The sequence below is a fragment of the Neolamprologus brichardi genome, chromosome 3 (assembly GCF_056152115.1).
Source record: "Neolamprologus brichardi isolate AB-2024 chromosome 3, ASM5615211v1, whole genome shotgun sequence".
Lineage (NCBI taxonomy): Eukaryota > Metazoa > Chordata > Actinopteri > Cichliformes > Cichlidae > Neolamprologus > Neolamprologus brichardi.
The window spans coordinates 35306070-35328026 of NC_142106.1; the positions used below are offsets into that span (position 1 = coordinate 35306070).

General features: G+C 43.4%; 3 protein-coding genes across 6 annotated transcripts; 2 read left to right on the forward strand and 1 right to left on the reverse strand.

Annotated features, from left to right (window-relative positions):
• The first annotated feature begins 2462 nt into the window (after window positions 1-2462).
• sst5 (somatostatin 5) lies at window positions 2463-2874 on the forward strand. Its single transcript, XM_006801739.3, has 2 exons — window positions 2463-2585; window positions 2704-2874. Exons 1-2 carry the CDS (start codon window positions 2463-2465, stop codon window positions 2872-2874), a joined length of 294 nt encoding a protein of 97 aa, XP_006801802.2.
• A 1262-nt stretch (window positions 2875-4136) lies between these two features.
• On the reverse strand, window positions 4137-12110 carry trip6 (thyroid hormone receptor interactor 6). Of its 4 annotated transcripts, XM_087837067.1 has the most exons (12): window positions 11926-12110; window positions 11669-11730; window positions 11524-11570; window positions 9516-9729; window positions 9034-9137; window positions 8824-8937; window positions 8114-8704; window positions 7908-8004; window positions 7630-7799; window positions 7340-7518; window positions 7104-7224; window positions 4137-6092 (listed from the first exon to the last, which is right to left on the reverse strand). In XM_087837067.1, the coding sequence occupies exons 4-12, from the start codon at window positions 9718-9720 to the stop codon at window positions 5961-5963; spliced, it is 1713 nt and encodes a 570-aa protein (XP_087693193.1). In that variant the 5' UTR covers window positions 9721-9729; window positions 11524-11570; window positions 11669-11730; window positions 11926-12110; the 3' UTR covers window positions 4137-5960. The 4 variants fall into 4 exon arrangements, with proteins under 4 accessions (XP_087693193.1, XP_006801804.3, XP_006801805.2 ...); XM_006801741.3 differs by lacking the exon at window positions 11669-11730 and having other exon boundaries at window positions 7908-8001; XM_006801742.3 differs by lacking the exon at window positions 11669-11730.
• A 4974-nt stretch (window positions 12111-17084) lies between these two features.
• Window positions 17085-21352, forward strand: bcl6b (BCL6B transcription repressor). The gene is made up of 12 exons (XM_006801744.3): window positions 17085-17208; window positions 17507-17584; window positions 17693-17919; window positions 18234-18482; window positions 18572-18706; window positions 18907-19099; window positions 19188-19390; window positions 19475-19581; window positions 19679-19777; window positions 19865-19995; window positions 20276-20413; window positions 20509-21352. The coding sequence occupies exons 3-12, from the start codon at window positions 17699-17701 to the stop codon at window positions 20647-20649; spliced, it is 1617 nt and encodes a 538-aa protein (XP_006801807.2). The 5' UTR covers window positions 17085-17208; window positions 17507-17584; window positions 17693-17698; the 3' UTR covers window positions 20650-21352.
• The last annotated feature ends 605 nt before the right edge of the window (window positions 21353-21957 follow it).

Sequence of the window (21957 nt, forward strand, 5' to 3'; positions counted from 1 at the left end):
CTCACATAGGCATCCTTATTCATTATCTCAGACCTCTCTATTTAATCCCAGGCGGCACAGCTGGATGCCCGCTCTGACTCAACAACGTCCAGAAAATGTTACTTTAAGTCAAGTCCCGTCATGATTAAAGACTGAGTAATCAGACAGAGTCCTGTGGAGAGGACAGTCACAGAAAAGGTCACTCTCTTTTTACAAAATGAGATGTGAAAATGATTTTTCTTCATTAGTTGGCCCGGTGTTCGAGCACTCCTTTATTCCAGCTGGTTGCTGAGAAGTTCTTTTAGAAATGCGATGACTTTTTTAAATGGCAGAAACAGCGTATCAAGTGAACATGTCAGTCACAATCAATAAAGCTGACTTGATAGTCGGTTCGCTGTGAATCAGTATTTAAGTATTTTTGTTAAACGTTTCTTAAAAACATATCTTCACCAAGTTCTTGATGTTTTTCTGACTTCCTGTCCTGCTGAAAGAGTAGAAACTGAGTAAACGCAGTATTTATACCTCCAAGCAGGCGTCAGAATCGATCCAGCAGTACCAGAAATATTGCCTTTTGTATTTTTCACACTTCTCTTCCTTTTCAAAATTTGCCTACATTACCCACAATGCAACCACTGACTACTCTTTCAAAGAGTTGAGGATGTTAAGCCTGGGATTGTCATGGCTCTGGGTCAGCTGGCCCAGTGTTTAGTGGTTTTTGGATAGTTTAGTTATTTTTAATTTAATTCTATGAATTCCCAGTGTTGTGTTTTGTTTATATGATTTCTTGTATTTATTCTCTTAGTGTATTTAATCTATGTTCGTGCCAGAAGGACCGACAAAGCTGCAATGGCTGACTAGTGACAAATATTGGGTGAAGAACGGGACACCATCCCACAGCAGTGTGTGACCAAGCAGGTGGCCAGCAGGAGGAGGTGCTGCTCAACCCACAAGTGGATTTTCATTACAAATGTAGCACCATTTAAGGTGGAATAAACTTTCCAACAGTATAAGATTTATTGCCAAGAAAAACTGTTAGAACAAAGAAATAGTTAACCAAACACAAACTTAGTTTATTAATGAAATGATGTAACCTATTATAAATCAATCACCAGTTTGCGACACGAGCTTCACATAAACGTTACTCGACAGCATTTACATCCTCGGTGGTTGCACTCCATCCGTCCTTCGAGCAAGCAAAGCAGCCTAAATCATGACGCCACCTCCGCTGTGCCTTTCCTCCTTCATTGTGGAGCATCATTGGGACTTTCCAGTGTTGAACATTTCACTGTGTTTTTGCAGCACTAGTTTCCCTTGTGTCCTTTCACTGACACCATCTTAATTCAGTCTTCTTCTGACAGTGGACTCATGAATACAGATTTCACCAACAAGGAACACAACCTCAGAAATGATGAGCAGCATTTGTTTAAACAAATATCTAGATGTGAAACTGTGGTTTGAGGGAAGAAATCCTCCCAGCCCGGGCGGATCCCTGCTGCTACTGAGAAGAGGAGGTGAAAAAATGAGTAAGCGGGGTGGAAACTCAATCACAGAGAAATCACATTTGAAGACACACAAAACAGAGGAGTGTATTTCTTTTAGGGGCAACCCTGAAATTTCTCTTTGTGTTAGTCTTTAACGTTACTTAAATAGCAACTTTCTACTCAGTTGAGGACTCAAAGCACTTTCTACTGTAACCGTAAGTGTCACCAGACACTCCAGTGGATGTGTCAGGCTCAGCATCTTGCCGATAGAACCCGCTCTACCACCACCACTACACTTACATCGAGTGTTTTGTTGGCGAGGTAACATTTAGATGTTAACTCCTCTTCTCCTTTATTTCCCCATTGACTCAAAGTGACGATGGCGTGAAGGGTGGGGGAGTGTTGGACGGGTTAGCTGTGTCCAGGCAGCCTCATTAACATTTGAGTCACACTGTGTTATTAGCGGCACTGAACGGTGTCCGGAGCTCATGTTGCGTTCCAGACCCCTGCAAAGCTGCTGTGGCTAATTACGAGTGGCAGAAGTTACCTCAAAAATCACAGTTTTTTGGATTTAATGGATCTCATTTAAAGTTAATGCAGCATGAGTGCCGATTGGACTGAAAACCACCTCTGTCACTTTTTGTCGGATGCGTTTGGGAGGTGGTTCGTCCACGCCATCGTGCCCAGTGATGACCTTATCCTGTCCGGTGACACGTCTGTTCACAGCCTCTGTCACACACACCTCCTCACTGCCTCACAGCCAATCCTCTCCACCAATCACATCCTTTTGTTGGCTTGAGGATGAGGAGGATTTGAAGATGAAGGTGCCTATTTATCAGCTCAGCTCATCATGATACCCTTCAGCTCCTGCACCTCCTACATCCCGATTGGTTAGGGTTTCTTATAGTTTGGGGATTTTTGCAGCACCGCACATCTCCAGCGTTGAAAGCAGAGTCTGGGAACGTAAGAGCTGAGTTGTTCTGTCTGCGGTTTGAGGTGGAGATGTTTCGCTCTCAGGTGCTTCTCGTGGCTCTGGGTTTGTCTGTGCTACTGGTGCGGGTGAGCACGGCTCCATACAGCGACATGCTGACAGAAACACTGAGAGCAGACCTCACAAATGACAAGGTGAGTAAATGCTGCATCAGGAGCTAAAATATATAAACAATTTTGTACTGGAACAGGTGATTGAACTTCCACGCAGTGCCTGAGGAACCCCGTCCCCTCCATTTCTGTCCTCCTTTAGGACCTGACTCACTGGCTCTTGCTGAAGTTCATGGCTGAACTGATGGCGGCGAGAAGAGACGAGACGCGGCGAGGCAGGGAGGAGGTGACGAGGCGACACCTCTCTCTGTCCCAAAGAGAGCGCAAAGCAGGCTGCCGCAACTTCTTCTGGAAGACTTTCACCTCCTGTTAACAGCAGGAGTATCTTTTGTTTTTACGGATCAGCCAACGCATGTTTGATTTCTTTGTGGTAACCGGATTATTTACCGTAAGATAACAAATGTGCAGATACTTTAAAAGTTTTAAAGACTAATAAAATTATATGTTTCAAGATCGGCAGGTACACACTTCTGAAATAAATTTTCTGATTTTAAATCCTGAATTCTCGCTTTTCTGTGAAGCTGGTACCGATGAGATATCCCGATTCTGTCTACATCAAACCCCAGCTTTCCTGGATCCTACATTTCCCACAATGCAAGTCGATATCATCTTTTGGTAATGTGTTTTTGTTTTTTTAAACTTTTGAACACAGTGCAGCAGATAGCATTAGAGGGAAATCATTCACAGATAGATACAAGTTACTTTTTTGATAAAGCCATTTGAAAACATGAGTGACTGGCTCAGGTTGCAATGTAAAAAGTATTATATAAATCACAGATAACCCTGATTAACCTGGCGAATGTAACGAATACCTGGGCAGCACTGTTGCGCATTAGTCTCCCCGCAGGAAGAAAAAGATTCTGGGTCTGAAACCTGTGCAGAGACTTGTCAGGATAACTGGTGATTTACATACATGAAATTCACTGAACTGCATGTTTAATGTGCAGCCCTAGTTTTATACGGCTAAACAAAGCCCATGCACATGCAGAGCACTGTGCAGTTGCATTAGGAGCAACATGTAACACTACGATTATTTCTTTTTACCTAAAATAAAGACGTTTTAAATTTGACTTCCATATATGCAAAACCACATAAATCCAGAAAAAGTCTCTATAATTTATTCAGTGACTGAAAATCAGCTGATATGATAACCAAATCAGGTAAGTCTGAAAATTCAAGTGGCTATTTGCTTGGAACAAACACAAATTTTGGTGCCTGTGCCCACTTTTTAGACCTCAGCCAAGTTCGTAATTGTGATCACTCGAGAACGAGGAGACGTGGGAGCTTCAAACTGATATCAAAGGTGCGTCTACTGAATATTTCAGATGAATCTCTGTGACCTCAAACTCAAGGTCAAAGGTCAAGTTGTCTGAAAAGTTTGTGAATGTGATAACTTGAGAAGTCACTGAGGTGTAGCACTGATGGTTGTTTTAAAAGATTGTTTTAGTTATCAGCAGCACTTGATGGTGTTTGTTAAAATGCCAGAATGGCCTCTTTGCTAACGTTTTAACCACTGAGCTCCAACTCAGCACTTTAAACTGAATCCACAACAAGGATAGTAATCTGTGACTGAAAAGGAGAGAAAACTCCAAGATCTGAGGAGCGTGACGCATGCTGGCGTGATTCAGAGTGTTGAGTGAGTTGCGAGCACTGTGAAATGTTTAAAAAAAAACAGATTACATCACGAGATAAATGAAGAGATGCCGACGACTGGAGCGTTTTAAAGTGATCGTGTTGTGTCACCGAAACAAAAGCAGAATTCACAGAAACACACAAACACAAAAACAGTTTCAAATCAGGACAGTTATGGAGCTGAATGACATCCTTGAGGTAAGGCTTTCACATTTCTAGCCCTTTAAGTTAAACACGTACAAAATGCGGACGGAGAGACAAGAGGTTAAACACAATTAGAACAAATACTGCAGCTCCAAAGGCTCAGAGTATGACTACTTTGCCTCCATAAATGAAGACTTGTAATCAAAAACAAAAAAATATATATTTAAGGGGGATAAACAAAGTCATCACCTCAAAAGAAAGGGGACCCTATCATGCTTTTCTTTACTTCTTTATTTCCAATTCCTGTGCTAAACTGTAGGTGATGTCATAGAGTAGGCTTAATCATAGGCACATAAGCCACCTGCTGGTCTAACCATTTGTTTGTGAGGGGCAGCCAATCAGAAGAGAGCTGGTTTTAAAAGAAGGGGAGGCGCAAAAACAGCTCAGACAGAGAAAGTAACTTTTTGATTATTTCAGACTGAATCATTGCAAAGCTGCTCTACTTGAGTTCAAAATTACAGCACAACAGGTCCCCATTCAGCACTCATTACCCCCTAACGGTGCCTTCACACCAGACGAGAAACACAAGTTTTGCTAACAATGATAATCCATAAGTCATCTGCCCCTTCAAACAGATTATCACTTTTAAATGCTTTTTTCCTTTTTAACGTTTCCCCAAATGGCACATTAAACAAACTCTTTACAAGAGGCTTTGAGCTTTTGCACACCAGGATGCCTCGTAAGTGAGCCACACCCTGTTTTCCATTAGACAAAGTGAGTTTGACTTCATTGCACCGTCATTTTCAATGTAACATGTCAAGTATCAAACAAACAAGCATCAAACAAAGATTGTGTTTCGTAGACATTCAAAAATGGCAAAAAAAGAGAGAAAAGAGTCTTATTACAAGTTGTGAGTAAGCGACTAGTAACATGATGCTGTAATGCTGAGAAGCGTGACAAAGAATCTGTCCTAACAAATCTCGTTCTAAAGAAAAATAAGCTATTGGCTGTCAAACTGCTACACATTCTTATCGTCTACATTTCCTGCTCTATCAGGCTACGCCACCGCACTGCACTACAGGCTACACGCGTTCCACAACAACCCGCAGCAGATTCACTCAAACCCACCTGTTATGTACAATCACAGTTGTTTTTGTGTGCTTTTAATATGCATTTAGACGTAAAACGCTGCCTACTCTCTAGCCTGGTTCAGACAAACCATAATCCTGATTATCACGTGTGTCCCTTATGTGGAAAAAATCCTTATTTTCAGGTTGAAATCTGTAACGTCCGTGTGTGCTTTCATTGTCTTTGAAAGTGTTAAAAATAAAATAAAATGACATGTGCAAGGAATATGTGGGCAGTACCGGAGTGGATGAATGATAAAGTGGAGCCCAAGCTGCCTGCAGGTCAGGCCACTGTCGTACAAACGCTGAGCTAAACATTACAAACGATGTACCAAAGAGTAAAGGAAATGAAGCGGGAGAAGCCGAACACTAGTGAGGAGGAAGTAAAAGTAACGATTTTCTACCGACACTGTGAGCGAACAAGCTGCTATCAATAATGTGCCGGCTGTCCGTGGATCTGTGAGGCCGGGAGCGAGGAGGTTCAGGTAGAGATTCGTTAGCAGTCGGTGGAGATTTTGGCCGACAGGTCCTGGATGCGGCGTGCGCTGCAGCTCTTGCACAGGATGTGGCCGTCCAGCGGGTAACAGCCTCGACCGTCGCCTTCAGACGACAGCAGGAGACCACATTCCTGACGAAAAGAGGCACTCTGGTCACTTCAGATAAACGCTCACAAGGACTGCCTAGTTTTGTGTTTTGAACTCTTCGTCAACTATGATGAACTTCACACTTTGATCAGCAAGTCCACATTTAAACACAAATTTAGATTCCCTAGATTACTGTGATTGATTTATGTCAACACACTGAGCTGTTTTCACCTAAACCTGCAGTTTAGAGATGAGCAACTCCATGCTGATGTTTATTGACTACTTTATTCTCACAAGAGAGTTCACTGTTCACAACAAAAAACAGAAAACCTCTTGATTCTTTTGCTTTGATGTAGTTACTTACTAAGGTGGTGGTGTTTTTTCTTGTTTGTTTGTTTGTTTGTTTTGTTTTTGCTTTGTTTGCCTTCTCTCACCCCAACCGGTCGCAGCAGATGGCCGCCCCTCCCTGAGCCGGGTTCTGCCGGAGGTTTCTTCCTGTTAAAAGGGAGTTTTTCCTTCCCACTGTCGCCAAAGTGCTTGCTCATAGGGGGTCATATGATTGTTGGGCTTTTCCCTCTGTATCTATGAAGCGCCTTGAGGCGACATTTGTTGTGATTTGGCACTATATAAATGAAATTGAATTGAATTGAATTTTATTATTTGCTTCGAGCCCTGTGTACAGGAGCTGCATGCTAAAAGATCTTTTGTTAAAAGGGTTGGCGTAATAAGCAAATGCTTCAGCCAATACCTTTTGATTAGCCTTGTCTCATGCTTTCTTGCTTTGTGGTAAATCTTTGTTCTGTCTTCACTGAGATATTTGAATGCTAATCAATAAACATATCAAACAAACAAACTGTGTTAATTATATGTAATGTTTAATGTAACCAGGCTTTCTTCTGCCTTGGAAAGGCGCCGGCATTGAGTCTGTTACTCTGTTTCCCTAAAACTGATCCCTTTTCCTCTTATTTTTAAATAATTTATTCTCAGAAAAAAGGGAATTCATAAAGCTTTTCCTCGATATATGCCAAGAGATCTGCTTGATTGGGAAAGCTCACCTCACAAACGTAACAATTAACATGGAAGCTGCGGTCCAGGGCTACAATCCTGACGGTCTCCTCCTGTCCCGGCTCGGGCATGATGGGCTCCCCACACACCGAGCAGCGCGGCGCGTACTTCCTGTCAGACACAACAAGCATCCAAGCTCAGAGTTAGTTTAAGCACCTCTGTCTCGGCCTCAGTGCAGAGTCGCAGCCTGCAAAACGCTGTTTAGCTCGCACAGTTCAGCGATTACCTGTGAAAGTCCTCTATGCAGTGTATCTGAGACGTGGCGTCCACTGTGAAGGGCACGCCATCCAAACAGCAGTTACAAATGACACACGTGAAGCAGCGAGGGTGGTAGGCTTTCCCCATGGCTCGCAGGATGCGGTCCAGAATGGGTTTGGAGCACTTTGAGCAGCGCTCTAGTGTGCTCTTAAGAAAAACAGATGGAAATAAAAACAGGGTTGAGAGAGGACCACTGAAAGACGAGGGAGAGCAAATCTCTCCGGTTTGAGGAAATATGAAAACAGCTCATTCACGTACGATGTAACAGCTCTCGCAGTAACTCTTCTTGTCGAGAGCGTAGAACGGTTGCCCTCGCAGACGTGCGTGGCAGGTGATACACGTGAAACACTCCACGTGGAAAACCTGCTCCATGGCGATGCAGCCGCTGCCATCGCCGACCACGTTGTCTCCGCAGCGGGCGCAGCGACCTGAAGGTCGGCATGGAAACAGACAAGAAAAAAGTCATTAAGATGAGCTTTCCTCTTAAACTATTTTTAGATTTATTCCTGTGATGTGCCACTAGTAACAACTGATACCAAAATAGTCCTCAGCAGGCGGGTGGTTCATATCATACACCAGCTTCTTGGTGAGCCGATCCAGCTCTTCCTCAGGCCTGGTCGTTGCTGCCCCCTGCTGGAGGAAAGAGGACACATAAATCACACAAAGTTTGATTTTTCAGAACACCTGGACTACAAATCAATTTGTGTTTGTTGTATGAAAAAAATAGAAGTTGCGTTTCTACCTTGCTCGACTGATAACCTGGACCCTGTGCGGCTCCCGACCCACTCTGATTATTTTCCATCGCTCTTTTAGACACAGGAAGCTGGTTAACTCTTCCTCCAGACCCTGAGCCGCTCCCCTTATACCCCCCGTCAGAGTGCATTTCCTGAACCTGTGAGCCGGGATGTGGAGGGTACCAGCCCTGGGGAGCAGTTTGAGTCTGGGGCGGGGGTCGTGACACGTGCTGGCGAGGAGGAGGCGGAGTGTATGCCTGTTCAGCCTGCCTCCCTGTCTGAGAGTAGGTGACTGGCTGCGCTGTCTTGACCTGGACGCTGAACCTGGGCCCCGTAGGAGTGGACGCTGTGGTGTAGGAGGCTGGGACGGGCTGAGGGTAAGGTTTAGGGGTAGAAGTGGTGTAGTAGTCCTGCTGGTGGGAGGTGGAGTACTGAGGTGTCTGATGCTCATTGGGGTAGGGAGGTGCTGGGTGGTATTGGCTCTGGGGATGAGGGTTGTAGCTCATGGATGGGCGACCCTGAGGAGGGGGAGCGCTCTGGTGTGCAGGCTTGTAGTGATCCGCTGAGAGGTATTTGTTGTAAGGCACGTTGTCATAGAGCTGTGGGGAGGCGGAGAATTAATAAACAGGCAAATAAAGAGAGATATCAACATTATTCATTGTTTAATTTATCAATTAAGTACATGTAAATCATTTTGAGCTAATCAAGCTTGCCGTACTTGAGTGCTGGAGTCCTGCGGGTGGCTGTCCAGATCAGCCAACATACTGGTGAGGGAGTCAATTTCAGCATCGATTTTGGAGTGATAGTTTGCTGGCTTCTCTGGGCCACGATGCTAACACCAGAACAGCATAAGAAACATGTCAGCTGGTTCTGAAACCCGTCAAATCTTTAGTTTCTTGTAGGCAAAGCTACTGACATGTCCACTCACCATCATCTCGTAGCTGTCCATGTGAGGGCTCCAACTGCGGTCTTCTTTAGGACCGTGTGGAGACGGGTAATAGTGATCACCAGATGAATGATGCATGGGTCCACCTAATGTTTTAGAGAACAGATATTGGAAATGAATCCAAAACTTTGACAACAATTTTTTAAAGCACAACATCACAAAGCAGATCTTCACTAAAAAGATTCGCTCTGACATTCATGCGATGCATCGCTGGTTGCTGAAACACTCGTTCTACCCACATTAACCACGAGAGATCTTTCAGTCATGATTCTAATATGAGTAAGAAACGCTACAGTCCTGAATCTGTTTCCAATTAAACAATTGGAGAGGATGGATATCATGCAGAGTTTATAGAGTTTTATGATTTTACAGCTCCTTTCTCCTGATTGTAACATAAAAACATCAGTGAGTTGAGTTTCAGATGCTTTCAGGACGATACAGCGCGTGCCGAGTAGCCTTCTTACCTGTGGGCCCAGTTGCCATGTACCTGTTGGCCATCCCTCCTCCTCCTCCATTCTGATCGTAAGGACCATATTTTGGTCTGAAATCGGGCGTGCCCTTCTTCATAGGGGCTCGATAGATTGCTCCACCAGCAGAGTGGGACATCTGCGGGGCGGCTCGCTCTGGGCTGTCCAGAGTCCTCGGTGGCAGCCAGGTGGGACCGGACATGGCAGGTGTCTGAAGTGATGCAAACATTTATGTCACATTTTTCTGTCCATAAAAGTTCATTAATACAATATGACTGATACGTGCTTTTAACCTGTAACAATAATAAGAAAATTGACTTTAACCTCCTGGTATATTTTTCATGCTTTTAGGCTTAATTTGTGTATTTGAGCTCAGCTGTGGCTGTTTTGCGCATTTATGCCGGAGGTAACCAATGGAAACTAAGGGATGCTTCAGACTTTGTTTCCTATGGCAACGGGCACACACGGCTTGAACAATGGGCTTCTGGTTGAAGAGCAGGAAGAGAGAAGCTGGACTGCAGGGCTCGGGGATTTCCAGCAGGATCGCACACGCCTGAAAACATGTGCGAGTGTGTTTTTGTGCGTTTCACGACACAAACGGTGACGGAAAAGATTGCCAGCACACCCGTTCACACACACAGATGTACAGTGACATAAACAGGTGCAAATCTGCGTCTGTTTATCCGCCACAATAGTTATTGTCTTTTCATGTTTACACACCAGTATCATTTATTTCCAAATGAAGCTGGGACAAAAACGTGGCAGGAAATGTTGTACCGTGATATGTATCTGTATACGCATAAACACCTGGCTCATAACAATATACTATATATTCTCAGGACAAGCTCACAGCTGAGCTGAAAAAGTGCTGACCTGCACGTGAGGAGCGTAAAGCCGCTCCTGTTACATAAGAAAAAAAACATCTGACATGTTTTACTGTTATCTGTATTGTGTATTTTTGAGCAAATATGGCTGTAATAACACTGAGGCCAGACAGATTTCAGGCCATCACTTTGGTGTCTGCGCTTTCATCATTTTACAGAATACAAATATAGCTGACTCATCAAACTCTACAGACAACATAAACCAAGAGCCAGCACATATGAATGCAAGCTATAGACACAAAGCTAAAATGGACTGAGAGGCACAGCGAATCACAGCTACGTACTGTCAGAGTGGAGAAATTAATAGCCCACTCAGACTGATTGTATGTGGGTCGTGTGGCCATCATAAGAGGATTATACTGACGGATGAGAAGATGAGGTAGTCACACAGAAAAACAATTCCCAAACATTAGATTTAAGCTTTTCCCCCTCCCCTATACCTTCATTATATTAAGATTTGGAGTCATTTATCAATAAACCACACAATGTCAGGATGGACTTTACATGATAATACACACTGACCACGTGGAAGAAAGAGTGACCCAACACCTCCACTGACGACCCGTTTTAACACCCCCTGTCTGAATCCGGATGAGCACACACTCAAATCCCAGGATCCAGAACAGGAAATTAATCCCATCTGTTATATCACTTAGACCGTCTTGTTACCTCTTCATGTGGAGTGAAACACAAAGCTAAGTGTGTGAGCTGAGCTGGGCTGTACGGGAGGCGCAGCAACCCGTGAAATGTCAAAGTTGATGCTGACTGCAGCAAGAAGCGTGAAGGAAACGGGAACAGAGACACAGGACATCCGGGATTTTTGGAAAATCGAAATGAAATGCACTGGAAGCACTTTAGTAACACACAATATTAAAAGAAAAACAGATTAAATTTAATCTGTTATTTATTTCTAATCTTAATAACAGGTCGTTATTTTGTAACATTTACGCTTTTATTCTGAAGCTCGCTGCTGTTTGCGTTAACTCATCTGACACAGTGTCGCCTGAAAAGGTGGCGATCTGTGCTAAACGGAGTAACAGGAAAACAAAATGACTGAAGTCACACCGGGAAACATTTTATTTTGTGCTATATAACACGAACAGCTTCAGATCGTCTCCTACCTTTCACAGTACCGTTACAGAGAGCCTCCTCTCTCCCTCGGTGTCATCTAAAAATCCAGAAACACAGCAGGATAGTGAGGAAACAAGCAGGCGCATCACAGATACACGAGCGACATGTTTGTTCTGCTTTTTTGCGCTCACTAACATTTTTCTTCTCTCGTGAAAGACAAACTGCTCAGCTGCTCGTCCAAAACTGTCCTCCGTACCCTACACATGTAAAAACACACAGCATTTTAAGCGCTCCAAACCAGGGCTAACCGGCCGTGATTAACTTTAGTAACAGCCTTGTTTACTTGTTTGCTAGCCTGTTTTGAACTCGAGCAAAGCTCGTGCCTCTCCCTCGGGCTAACTTCAGCCGAACAGGAAACAAACCAGCCAGCCAAAACGCACCACGACACATACCGTGTGAAATGAGCCACACCAACACGACCTACGCCTCCATCCAAACGCTCCCAGGCCGGGGAAAGTTGTCCCGGAGAAACTTTCCTTCTGCTTCGGCGTGGCTAACCTACTTTGTCCCGGATCCAGAGGCCTTTAGCAGCAGCAGCGGCGGCCGCAGATCCTCACTGCATTCCCACCGTGTGACGTCGTTGCTGCGCGCGTGTACGTGCGCGCGCACGGAGACGTGGGGGGTCCGTCACATCTACAGGCTGCCCCCCCCCCCCCCCCCCCAAAAGAATACAGTCAAAACTCCAACATAACATATATACCAGACTGCTAGGTTTTAACAGAATAACCCCACATGTGTAATTACACCAGTATATAGACTCTATTAAGTCTGAGACCGCCACTGAGCTCTGCTTCCCTTTGGACTTCATACAGTATCATACAAGGTGGGAAAGTCATGTGTTTCAGCACCCGAAACATTACCACCAGCTATAACAGGCCAGCTTTAGTAAAACAGAGAAGCTCAGTAGATTACTATAAAATAATATGACCAGAATTCCCCAAAAAGGTGACTGTGGTAAAAAATTATACAAACCAAAATGTCTTGATGCATGCTCAATCATCCAGCTAAAGAAAACACAGAAAGTTGGGGAAAGTGGGTTAAAAAATGGCACAATTAAGCAGATATTGTATTATCATTTAGGGTAGTTTTTCCTGTGCACAACAAACTTTTTCTTGTCCCTCATAAACATGAAACAATCACTTTGAGTAAAATTGCGACGAATTATATAAAATTAGAGGTTTATTAGATCGTATAATTAGCCATTAAGGAAAATATGCTTCTTATATTGTTGTAAATTGAATGTTTACCAATCAAAGTTCATCTGACCAGATTCCATTTTAAACTTTAATTCTGTACTGTGACAATTAGTTAAAGTCAGAATTTGGAGCTTTCAGTGCATCTACCCTGATGACACCGCCCCCCCATCTTTTTTCTCTTGCTTTTATGGTTTAATAACAGCGCTTGTGCTGACAGGTTTGGCCAAAACCTGATACCCAATGTTGTTATCTCAACATGATCGTGTGTGGACCAAAGACCGTGACGTTCAGCACTCATTTGCCTTTGCTTTGCGTATGGGCTCCTTATCGTGCTGCAGCACGAGAACTGTCAACATAGAGTTGGGTGAAGAGAGTAGGATAGGGTGAAGGTGATTCAGTACTGGTGTCCAGCTCCAGACTTGATTAGTACTATGTTTCTTTTTGGGTTTTATACATTACAGTTTCATTCTGTCTCCTGTTTATCTGCACACTTCTGTCACTGTCACAAATGCCAAACTTGGATTAATCAGTAAACAGGAACTTTTTTCCCAGGTAGCCGCTGTAAATCATAGCCACTGTATGACCTTGTTTGATGACTCTCGCTTTTCCTCATTTGATTTCACTCTTAGGCCACCTCCTTCTAGAGCAACTTTTTCTCACTTAAGCATTGCACTTTTTAAAAATCTTTTTTGAAACAAATCACTTGCACCGAGGCTGCTTCTTCATCTCTCACTGAAAAAAATTTGATCTTGTTATCAATCTTCTGATGGTGGTGTGCACAATAACACTTTGGAAACAAATGATTTAGTCTCAAAGTGTTTTAGAGTGTCAGGCTAGCCACTAGTTCACTCTGAGGAAGCACATCTGTGGCAAACATAGCTCTGATGTCATGTTTGCCAACTTACCACTGATACTAAGCCCTTGGATTGGTTCCATCTGAAGGATACCACTCATGCAGATTGGACCTTTACAGAGGAGTTACTATTGTCAACAAAAAGGCAATTAAACATTGCATTTTTGTATTATTGTACGGTCTTTACTTTATAATATAAAGCACCTTGAGGCAACTGTTGCTATGATGTAGCACTGTATAAATAAAATTGAACAGAATTTTAAAGATAATTATACTATTTATTCCAATGTATTCTATTTATTCTACATATTCACTTGCTTTGATCATAACTGTATTTACCTTTCTTAGATGGATATTTGAGGATATTCAAGGTTTCTATGTATACTCAGTCTTTTCCACCACACATACACACACAGACACACACACAGCCGTTAATATGGAGGTCAAGTACTAGTTCTATCAAGCTTCATCAAATCATGAGATTTGGGTCAGCTACCCATCTCCCTTTGCTCCCCCTCTTCCTCCTCATACTCCCCCCAGCACAGTGTTGGAGGCACATGGCTCTTTCCTCAAGGCACTGCTTCAAAGGAAGGTTTTCATATCATTTATTTTTCATTTCCCACTCTGTCTCTGCCAATAAGTGGACAAACAACCAGAGCTGCTCCCTGGGATCTCCCTGCTTCCTTGTCCTGCTCCTCCTCCTCTAGCTCTGTGCTGTTTGCCCTTATATGGCCATAGAGCTGTGTAATCACAGGCAGTTTGGGTTGATCTCTGTTATTGTTACAGGAGTTATCAACACTTTGGCACCAACTGGTGGACTTGAAGTCAAAGCATGGCTTCAGTCCATACATTATCAGATGAACAATATGGTCCTGTCCAGGCAACCAGGAAATCAAAAAACAAGGGGAAGCTCTTCATTTGAGAAGTGTAGAAGGTCCATTTGGGACTTTATTTTGATGTTAAATATTAACAACTCTGCATTTTATCAAAACAGGGCCAGTGGGTCGCTGATGGGCATTGACAGATGGGGCAAGATGCAGGAAGTCACAATGAGCATTGCCCAGTCTTGCCAGCGGGACAGACTCAATGGCTTCCGGCCATTGGTGAACCCGTTTAGTAATGTTCTCACTTTTCCTCAACCGCCCCCCTCATCCGTTCTTCTCACAATGCCTGGAAGTAGCCTAGACCTACATCTCCTTCTCTGTTTTCTTAACCGTTGTGTTCCTTTATGGTTTTTCCTTTTTTTTTTCAAAGCACACAATTGATCTGAGCTCCATCCAAACAAATCAAAGCACAAGAGCACACAGAAACACTCAACGTCCCATGCAAACATCTTACTTCCGATTCACCTTTTCAAAGGATTCATATGAAAATGTCTTTGCATTTGATTTTGAAATCATCTTTTAGACACTGAATTGTAGGTAAAATATTTTATTAAAGGCTTATCAAACCTGAAAAAGCAAATTATTTGAACTTTCATTCGATATACTAATGCATTTGTTCAGTGGTTCTCACAGTGGGACTCCCAGTGATTTCAGACTTATATCCAAAAGAGTTGCAAAGTAATAAATTGTAAAACAGCATGCCAAAAAAGTACAAAACAAAATATCCATACTTATCTGTGTCCTTTTATTGCCATCTACATTATCATTGGAAACTTGAAATACAAAACTACATTTTTACTTAATATAAATTTGTGCATTCGACTTAATCTTCTTTTGTTGGCTTACTTATATTGAGTTAAATGGGTATTGAGGATCACAGCTGTATAAATTTGTTTTATTTAATAATTTGCACTTCAGTAAGGAAAACGTCTGCAATTTCTATCACAAGGAGTGTGGTGCAGTGCATGGGCCATAGTGTGTTATATGGGGCACAATGCGGTGTATGGGACACAGTACAACATATGGGGCATTAAATTGGTCTGTGTGGTACAGTGTGATATAAATGTATGTGATATATAGAGCATGCAGTGTTTAGAGTACACTGTGCTGTATCAAACTGTGTAACAGTGTAACAAAAACTCTGTAAACTCTATGCCTAATAATCTTTATTACTATTAAATAAATTCTTGTTAAATGTTTTCCCCTTTAAGACATATCAAGCCTGCAAAACTCTGAGAACATGTAGTCTAGTTAACTGTGAGTCCCTTTAAATTCATCAAAAGTAATCATTTAAATTCGAGCAGTATTTTGTTTCTCTTGTAGATCTCATCCTGCACTGAATCCTGCATCTGTTTTTCATTTTAGAGGAACATTTCCAAGCTTCACCTCAACATTATACAGTATAGTTGAATTAGAGCACTTCTAAGAAGTCAATCTTGAAGATTTTTTTCTTCACCTTCCTCATGGTCTCCTGTAAAATGTTCTGATGTGGAGGAAACACAGTTCATAGTTCACGTTTGCTGTGACTCAGTTAACTGTACTGTGTGTGATTCTCTGTGAACCTGAGGCTGTGCTAAAGATGGGGCAGCTTTCCGCTAATCATTTTTAAAAAAAAACATATTTATAACCTCTAAAGCCTTTGTCCCCTCACTTCATTAACACCTCCCAGCCCCCAACCCAGGTCTCCATATCTCTTCCCTTATCTCCTGCTTGCTTTATTATTGACGGATGTCCTGCGCGGGCGTTTTTTTTTTATTATCCACGTCTCTGAGCAGCTTTGCAGGATGCATAATAAGTTTGTGCATGTTTGTGTGTATGTGTAGGGAAGTTCCTGCACATCTGTCGGCTGCATTTCTCTCAGTCAGGGTTGGGTAGGGGTTGTTTTTCAGTGTGGAGAAGGTGTCTCCCATTTATAATGATCAATTTTGTCTCGCTTCCTTCCTTTTGGTCCTCATAACACGTAGCCTTTGCTCTCAGGCATCAAGCCAGAAGCTTCCGGATAGTGTTGTGAAGTACTTATAAATGCCCATTATACTGACCTGGTTGACTCATCAATGACAGTTTGTATTTGAATGGGAGTATTTATTATAAATGATGGGTATCATCATAGGTTATGAGAGCTTGCGCATAAAATTATTAGCAAAATCTGTAAAAATGTATAAAAAATCATCCTTTAAAAAGGTGAAAGCTTAACTTGTTTATCCAACAATAAGTTGGTGCTCCAGCTTCCTGTCAAGCAGTTTCCTCTGTCCAGGAGAGAGGTGAAGGGCAGGAAAGCGTTGGTGGGGGATGTTCTCTGGCTTACCCCTGGATAGTCAGACACGTACTGCATATCCCCAAAGGTCCTTACACATATTTTTTTAACATGGCACAAAAACACACGATGCTTTTCCTGCTATTAGTTTGTACAGACCTAGGGGGGAGTTTAGAAAAACTAATAGACCACTAAAAATACTTAGAGCCTGGAGCCTGAGCCATGCAGGGCTTTTTCCTGCGCTGCTTCCAGTGTGCGCGTGGGCCCATTGAGGAAAGAGGAAATGAGCTGCTCTGGTTGTAAGGGGGCTTCCTGAATGATATTATAAAGAGCTCCCTCCCTTCAACCTCTCCTCACAGTGTTGCTCAGAGCAAGCGGAGGCTGTCGGTGATCCCTTTGCTCCACATCTTTGACCGTGGACTGAACACTGAGCCAAAGGGGTTTGACGTCAGTGCAGTGCACGCTAATTCTCGTCCCTGCTGGTCGGGGTAAGGTGGAAATACTGATTGTTTCGCTTTTTTAAAAATGATTTGCCTAACTGTTGCTTTCTTAGATTAACTTTTTTATTTTTATGTAGAACTGTTAATAATCTTAATCTTCTTTAAACAACCCTTGAAGTACACTAAATAGGTGATTTATCTACAGAAAATTCTGGTAAACCCTTAGTTTTTAAAAGTGCACGCTGCTGCTGTTTGATTCATATTCATGTCGATTTAAAAACGTAACACTGTAAAGTTGAATATGCAAATGGGATTAAATTAGTATTTCTTTTTTCCCCACTCAAAGGTACGAGTAGGGAGCTGGTCTCACCTAACGGATGTGTCTGGGACACTCCAGTATATTTATTCTTTCAGTTACACACAGGTAAGTGTCTGTTATGCATCTTACATAGAAAGGATATTGGTGCAATCATTAAAAAAATCATGAAAAATATGTACAGTGCCTCATTGTTTTACTTATAATGCCTTAAAGATTCAGATGAGCACGATGGAAGCTCTGGAGGGATATAGGGCCGACAGAGGGCAGAGCATGAGGGCTGCGGCCCCAGCTGAAGGATATGTGAAGGAGTTCACTCGCCACTCCAATGATGTGCTGCTGAACCTGAATGAACTCCGACATCGGAGCATCCTGACTGACACCACCCTGATCGTTGGCAACGTGCACCTGCAGGCACACTGTGCTGTGCTCGTGGCCTGCAGGTTGGTGGACAAACCAGTCCTTTTGTGGTCAGAATTTAGGAGCAATATCTTCTTTAATCTTCTTCTACTGCAAAAATAATCCGAGTGGTACATCTTGCACCTCTTTCTATGCCTGACTCATAGTTGTTTTTGTCTTTCTAATTTTGTTTCGTTCATCATAAGCTCCTGTTTCCTTCCACTTAGTACATCCATTGTTTTTTTTCTTCCCACCCCCTTTCTCCCCATTTCTTCCCTTAAAAGCACTGCAGATAGTATTTTATACGAGAACTGCATGTCTTACTTTAAGTTGTTTTTGCTTTCTCCTCTCTTCTCAGTGGTTTCTTCTACTCGCTGTATTCACGCCGTGCATTGCTACAGGGGCGTGGTGGGAGCGGGGAGCAGCTCATGACTGTGTCTTTCCCCACCACGCTGGACCCCTCCAGCGTCTCCCTGCTGCTAGACTTTATGTACACCTCCCGCCTCCCTCTGACACCGAGCATTGTCTCCGGGGTGTTGGCTGTGGCTGTCTACCTGCAGATGGACCACGTGGCTGAGACCTGCCGGGATTTCATGCAGCTGCACTGGTGAGGGCCATGAAAGAACACGTGCTGTTCACAGCTTGGAAGAGATAGTGTATTAAACTGGATCAAATTGCATGTGCAATCTTTTGCAGCATGGAGAATAGGACAGTCAGACACCTCCACTTGGAGCTGGACTCCAGGGTGTCCGTACCCTCTGTATCTCCCAAAGGAGGGGACTTGCCTACTCAAGGACCCCTGCGATTACTGCCAACAGCAGCAGCAACCCGGTAAGAAGGTCTAGTGTGAAACTGAATAATTAAATGTATAGTTGATGTCCCAGATGACTTTTTTTGCACGGCTCCTACTTTTCAAAGTTGTTTATTACTTTGAGCTGTTGTTTGCACAATGCCAGACGAGCTTTGGTTTGCGCTCCTTTGTCCTTTGACGGGTTTAGCTCATTACAGCACTTCCTTTGTTTTTCCTGCAGGGTCCCTGTGGTGACTGGGGGCTCTCTCAAGCCAGGGGCTTTCCCCAGCTGTCAGCCCAGGTCAACAGAGCTGAAAGGAGACCCTGAGTCACCTCTCATGGCAAGCCCGACTTTGTCTCCAAGCAGCCCCACCCGCTCCAGCTGCCAACCAAGTTCTCCTGCTGCATCTGAGACCTGCAACAAAAACCTTGTGGTATGTCTCAGGGAAAGTATTTGATTTGTAGGATTTTGGGGAGCTCGTGCAGCACTTGTATAACTGATGTTCTGTCTGTTTTCCCCAGAGTGATGCCAAAGCCAAGCCAGACCCGAAGGCCTGCAACTGGAAGAAGTACAAGTACATTGTCCTCAACCCTCTCTGTGCTGCCAGTGCAGTGAAAGTCGAGGAGATGGAGGAACCCCAAAATCGAGCATCACCCACTGATGACTCAACACCAAAAGCACCAACAGAGGCGTGGTCTGGAGAAGTGCCCGGTCAGATTGATAGGTAAACTGGATAACAACAATGAAAAGATGGAGAAAACAGAAAGTTTGTAAGGGTTTCTAAAATCTTTGACACTCTCTTCCTCAGACAGGGGCAGGCCTCCTGCTACGAGGGTTCTGGCCGAGCCCCTCCCCTCAGGCCATCACCCTCTGTGGACCACCCAACTGTGCCCACCTCTAACAAGGAGGGACATGGTAGGTATAAACAGCACTTTTAAAACCTTCTTCCACTGGTGCTATTATAAAATTATATTTTTAACTATTTTCCTGAAATCGCACTCTTCTCACCCAGAAGCTGCCCATCTCAATCATCACCAAGTTAAGCGTGAAAGCTACTGCACGCCCTATTCCTACTCTGGCAGCCTTCAAGGACCCAAACCTGCCTGCTCAGGTGAGACTTAAAAAAAATTACTTTCCTGTTCTGCATGCAGTTCAGAAGTGAACAACAAACATGTAACAATGACGTCTGGGTCTGCAGGTGACAAGCCATACCGCTGTAATGTGTGTGCAGCTCAGTTCAACCGACCAGCCAACCTGAAGACTCACTCCCGGATTCACTCCGGAGAGAAGCCTTACCGCTGTGACACCTGCGGGGCACGGTTTGTTCAGGTGAGGGTCAAATGACTGCATGAAAAGACTTCAATGATTTCTCAGTAATAACACAGATGTTAGCCACACTAGATACTGGTGTGTTTTCTTTATCTCCAGCAGTATCATGTAGATTAGTTGAGTTCCAGTTTCTCGTTAACTCTTCTAGTTGGTCGCAAAATTTGAAAATGTGGAGTGAGTGTAGACGGCTACAGCTCTTCCTCGAGGCCTGCCTTATTTGATGTTTGCATGCTTTATTTTGCACCTCTCAACCTATTTGTGTGGTCTGCCCCGGTGTTAGGTTGCCCACCTCAGGGCCCACGTGTTGATTCACACTGGGGAGAAGCCTTACCCCTGCAACACCTGCGGCACCCGCTTCCGCCACCTGCAGACGCTTAAGAGTCACCTGCGGATCCACACCGGAGAGAAGCCTTACAGCGTAAGCTACCTGCAGCACACGTAATCGCAGCATTCAAGAGCATTGTCCTGTCATGTTCATGATGTCTAATGAATATACGCCCTGTGTTTTTCCAGTGTGAGAAGTGTGACCTGCACTTCCGACACAAGAGCCAGCTGCGCCTGCACCTGCGCCAGAAGCACGGGGCCGTCACAAACACCAAGATCCGCTACAAAGTGCTGACTGAGCCCTACCAGCCTATCCTGCAGGCCTGCTGAGGAGGATCACTAATCGCACCTCAATAATCTGAATCTGTCAGAATGTGAAATTTGGCTCATTAACTCACTTGTCAGTTGCAAAATTGTTAGCATCCCGTCTTGAATAGAGGCAACAACAAACAATAAATGAATGAAAAAATACAAATAGGTTACACATGGAGTAAGAGACAGTCATTTCTACAAAGCTGTTGGTTGAGGTTTGGTGAGGTTGTGCTTTAATAATACACGATTGAGACGATTAAAGAATGTTTTGCTTGAGGGTTTGTGAAGAAGTGTAAAGAAGGGGACAGGGCATGGAGCGAAAGGTAAAGTCGTACAAGTGTTGTGCATTTGTGTGCATATTGAATTGTAAAGAAATGTGTGTGTGTGTGTGAGCAGATGGAAGGAAAGATAAAGCAAGTTTTGTGAAGGAGATGTGATCAGATTTGGTGTAAATTAGAACAGACCTGGGGGTTTTCAGTTTCAAGTTACCAAAGCTTCTTTGTCTGATGTGTATTTAACTTTGATTTATCTTAACCCGATGGCCCGGCGCCTGTGTAATTTTAAAGAAAAAAGAAAAACTATGTGCTTTTCCAGTCCAAGCAGGCAAAGGACTTTTGTATCATACTGAAATGATGTTTGCTAAACTTTTAAACAAGACAACTGAACTCAAATAAAAATGTAATATTACTCAATCTGTATTTGTGAGAGGTAATTTGCTGGACAAAGATGGTTTTGTACAATTTAAATTAAATAATTTTTATATTAATTGGAAACGTGATCTTTGGTGTGTCATAGTGTATATATTGTAGTTTAAAGAACTCAAGGTCAAGTGACTTTATTGTCATCCCAACCATGTGCAGTGGTGCAGTACACAGTGAAATGAGACAACGTTCCTCCAAGACCATGGTGCTACATATGACTCATCCCCTGAATGACTAAAACTACTTTTGTCATAATGGCTCGCCCAGGGGGCAGCGCCACATGTTTGATGTGGTAGAGTGCCCTTCCTGACACGATCCCAGAGGGATCTATATCTCATCCCGGGATCAAACTGGGGATCTTTTGCTTGTTAGGCGAATGTGTAAACAACTGGATAACTAAAACAACTTATTTTCGGGCTCTCTGCGCCTTCAGCCTTTCACCTCCTTTGATTTCCTTCCTCCCATTAGGAAACTCTTTTTACCCATGAATCACATCTTCTGCTCAGTAAAATTATCCCATTTTCAGTATTTGTTTCGTTTTTTCTTGGTTGCTGGTGAGGAAACAATGAAGCTGAGGGCACCTGTTTCCTCCTGGGTCTTAATAGTCCACTCTACCAGCCAATAA